The sequence below is a fragment of the Contarinia nasturtii genome, unplaced genomic scaffold (assembly GCF_009176525.2).
Source record: "Contarinia nasturtii isolate CC-2019 unplaced genomic scaffold, AAFC_CNas_1.1 Cnas_scaffold_2207, whole genome shotgun sequence".
NCBI classification, from domain to species: Eukaryota; Metazoa; Arthropoda; class Insecta; order Diptera; family Cecidomyiidae; genus Contarinia; species Contarinia nasturtii.
In genome coordinates, this window is record NW_022199530.1 from 1 (window position 1) to 4,349 (window position 4,349).

Sequence of the window (4,349 nt, forward strand, 5' to 3'; positions counted from 1 at the left end):
GAATCATTAGTGATGATTATGTTTGGTTGAGTCTTTCGATGTGACTGATCTGATGAGCGTTAGTCAAGAAGCATCTCCGGCAAAGTTTAAGACTTTGACTTAGTTTTATTTTGAGCCAAGCCGATTAATTAACGGCAATGTAACGACTCTTTCGCGCTCCATTTGAGGCAATGTAATGGGTTTCGAATATGCAGATGTGCTGCCACCTGGTATCTCAAAGTTAAGCTGCTACATGCAAGAAAAATGACAAATCTGAAGAATGAAGGGAAGCCGACATAGGGACGAACTTATAAATGCCAGAGAGCAGCATTGCAAGGTTCAATTTGTTTGATTGCCCTTTATCGTTACCATTGAACCGCAGAAATTTTACAAAAAAAAACCATTGAAGTAAAGCCTCATTCACAGCCATTCTTCTCCGTAAAAACTAAGTAAAATTGCTGTAAAATAAAAAACCGCGGGTTTTTCGAATGATCCTTTAGATTTGCAATAGAAACATGCCTGAAATATATATAACAACAACTGAAATAAAAAAAAACATCAACTTGAAAGCTCTTCAAATAATTTCCAAAAAATTTTATTGATCATCTCCAAAACATTTATAAAATTCACTATTTTCGATATAAACTAGGTTTCTATCAAACCAAAAAAGCTCTCTTCACTACAGTTATGGATTAAGTAAGTCATTTACAAACAATACATCAGTTGAATTTTCCGACTTAACTCTATAAACGATTTTATACGGTCTTGTATCCCTAATACCGTCATACAACAAATTCACTGTAAAATGTGCTCCGCCATGTCTTTCCACAGTATCTGCTACAAAATTAACAATTTGGGACCAAATGTTGTGGTTGAAAAGTCGGCTCTGTGGAAATATATTTCTCAAATCCGTACCCGAGCCACCGAGTCGCGTTGACAGAATATGTCCAGCGTTATCGTCAATATTTCCCATTTGTTTGGCATACTTGTATGCATTTTGACTTGCGGCAGTGCCCGTGTTCAAATGTTTCGCTTCAATCTGCGCTTCCATTACTTCCGCTCGATCATATGGTCCGGTTTGAAAGAGAATAATCGGACTTGGTAAATTGTTTCGATCTTTCAAAGCCCATGGTAGAATGCCAATGGTGAATGTACAATCGTTTGTTCCATCCACTTGCGAATCGCAATTATTATCATTATCATAACATTTTCCGAACGAACTTGTTATGTCGTTGAATTTCAATTGCAATAAATCATTGTGACGCGGACTTCCCGGATATAATGGACGCGATTTCCCCAAACAATTGGCATCATCGTAGAGCCGAACGCAATTACCGAGCGTATTTACTGAACTTATGGCATTTTTGTCATCCTCATCTACATTTACACAATGTTTTCCATGCATAAAATATGATTTACAATCGCCTTTATAATAACTGTCTTTGCATAATATAACACCGTCATCGTGGGGAATAACTGGACAGCAATATTGACTCTTCAATGGACACTTACTCTGGTGTATAACGTAATCATTTCCGCACGATGCTGAATACGGAAAAATCGGAAGAATTATTAAACCCATTGGAGTTCCACAATATTCATTGTAACATTTTGCACTGTTTTCACTATATATTATCAGTGGAAATACACTGAAAATTCCGAGCAGAATATTTATTTTGACGATCATCTTTGAATTTGAGGATGAAACGACGGATTTCAATCACTGCAAATTTCATTTGAACACATCTTTTTCGAATTTTCTAAAGAATCGCTGAAATACGAAAATGTCATAGATCTTTTCTACTATCTTTTCTAGCTCATATAACGCTTAGACAAGTTTTTGTGCAATCTGCATTCAAGTCAAAGTCGGCCTGATAAGCAGAATCACATTCAGACTAAATCAAAACAATAACAGCAAATAAATTAAGAAAAAACACCAATCGCTTAGCTCTGTATTTGATAGTCAAAGAAGGTGGAAATAGAACATTTTCAATAAATACCGATCTACGAAGTCTTACTGTATGAGAGACTTATACATGTTGTAATGAATCGATCATTTCAATGTCGCGTTAAAAATTAAAAAAAAAAAAAAAACACAAAAGCGATTGGCGTTGACCGACTTTTTATGAAGGGCATTCGTTGATAACATTCCATGATAGATAAGATTGACGAGAAGCAATGAAATAAATCGATTTATTCACTCTCCGCCCCTCAATATTTACACAGATAGCTCGATCATCAATTTTGTTTACTGACAACACAAAATTAACATTTGCCGTGTGAAAAATTACTGGCTCAGTTAATTAATTTGGGACGTTTTTGGTTTAATCAAGTTGAATTTTTCTTTACTGGAATCGAGTGAAAAATTAAGCAAATCAACTTTAATCACAGTTGGCTATAGCCAAAAACGTCCCAAAATAGTCGCCTGTTTAAAATCAGAAAGTCGAGTGGCTAGATTGTTTTAGTTAACAAAATTCATTTTCAGTTGATTTTAGCTATTTAGTCAGTCAATTTTTTTCCATACGGGTTGAACGTTTTTATCTCTTATTCGCTTTGATTGCAGAAGTTTCGAAATTTTGTGTATAAAATAAGCAATAATCTGTTGCAATACTCTAAAGCCTTTTCTACTTTCACCGTGTCAAAAAGGCCAATTTTTAGCAGAAATCGTCCGTTAAGACACCACAAGAAAAAAATAAAATTTAAAATAAAAGTTTTACATTGAAATATGTCGGTTGATAATTTAACAGCAGTATTGTATGGAATCGAAGATCTTCGATTGGTAAGAAGATTTTGTTCTCCCCAAATTGAATCATTCAAATGTTCAAATTCATCTTTCCAAATTTCTTCAACCCAATCAGGAGCAGCGTCCATTGCCCGAAATTGCTGACGACCAAGTGTTATTACGAATGGATTCCGTTGGAATTTGTGGTTCCGATGTTCATTACTTGGTCGATGGTCGTATCGGTGATTTTATTGTAAAAAATCCAATGATCATTGGTCATGAATCGTCCGGTGTGGTACATAAAATCGGCAAATCGGTGACAAATTTAAAAGTTGGTGATCGAGTGGCAATCGAACCAGGTGTACCGTGTCGTTATTGTAGCGATTGCAAAGAAGGTCGTTATAATTTGTGTGCGCATGTTATTTTCTGTGCAACACCACCGCACGACGGAAATCTTACACGATACTATGCACATGCGGCCGATTTTTGTTATAAGCTTCCCGGCCATGTCAGTATGGAAGAGGGTGCATTAATGGAACCATTGTCCGTTGGTATTCATGCTTGTCGCCGTGGAAATGTGGGATTTGGTAAAAATGTGCTAATTCTTGGCGCAGGTCCAATTGGATTATCAGCGTTAATTGCGGCCAAATCAATGTCAGCCGAAAATATCATCATCACTGATATTATTGCGGATCGGCTGAAATTGGCCAAAGAATTGGGTGCTGCACATACATTACTTGTGAAAAACGATGAGCATGAAGATGATTTAGTAAAAAAAGTGCATGAGAAACTCGGTTGCGCACCAGATATATCAATCGATTGCAACGGACGACAAGCAAGCACTCGATTGGGCATAAAAGCCACAAAATCCGGTGGTTGTGTGGTTATTGTTGGTAATGGACCACCAGAGGTTACTGTACCTTTAATTGCCGGTTCGACTCGCGAGGTTGATATTATTGGCGTATTTAGGTATTGTAACGAATATCAATATGCATTGGAAATGGTGTCAAACGGTAAAATCGATGTCAAAAAATTAATAACACATCATTTTGATATTAGTGAAACGAAAGAAGCGTTTGATACAGCACGCTATAATCGTGATGGAGCCATTAAAGTTATGATTCATTGCACTCCACGCAATGAAAATAATCCAAAACCATTTTAAGTTCATAATTTTTTTTGCGTTTTATTTGCCAAATTTCATTTTTGAAATCAATAATCAATAAGTTGGCTGATGATTCTTTTATCAGTTTTGTTTTTGTTCCATTTAACAATTGTTAATCTGCCAAAACGATGTATACATTTACTCTAGTTGCTTCAACTGTACACAAAAATTTGACTATAAATGAATAGATAATAAATTTCAGTTCACTTTCAATAATACAGTTTTACTTTTGTCCACTTTTCAAATATGTAACTTTTGTATTTACATAATAAAGGTATTTGAAATTGAAAAAAGTCATGATTTTAATCTAAAAACGATCATTTTGATGGTGGCCGACGTCATTTGTCAATTTTTAAATTTATTTAGAAGCATAGGTAATTGAAAAAATCGAGAGGGGTAAGTAAATTGTATTGAAATTTCTTCAAACTTTCAGAATGTTAACTTTTTGTGAAAAAAATAACATCTGCAAGTTTTCACATGATT

General features: G+C 35.2%; 2 protein-coding genes across 2 annotated transcripts; one reads left to right on the top strand and one right to left on the bottom strand.

The window, feature by feature from the left end:
• Window positions 1-558: 558 nt before the first annotated feature.
• On the bottom strand, window positions 559-1,878 carry LOC116347958. Its single transcript, XM_031778783.1, has one exon. It carries the CDS (start codon window positions 1,664-1,666, stop codon window positions 665-667), a length of 1,002 nt encoding a protein of 333 aa, XP_031634643.1. The 5' UTR covers window positions 1,667-1,878; the 3' UTR covers window positions 559-664.
• A 387-nt stretch (window positions 1,879-2,265) lies between these two features.
• LOC116347957 (sorbitol dehydrogenase-like) lies at window positions 2,266-4,079 on the top strand. Its single transcript, XM_031778781.1, has 2 exons — window positions 2,266-2,758; window positions 2,838-4,079. Exons 1-2 carry the CDS (start codon window positions 2,705-2,707, stop codon window positions 3,864-3,866), a joined length of 1,083 nt encoding a protein of 360 aa, XP_031634641.1. The 5' UTR covers window positions 2,266-2,704; the 3' UTR covers window positions 3,867-4,079.
• The last annotated feature ends 270 nt before the right edge of the window (window positions 4,080-4,349 follow it).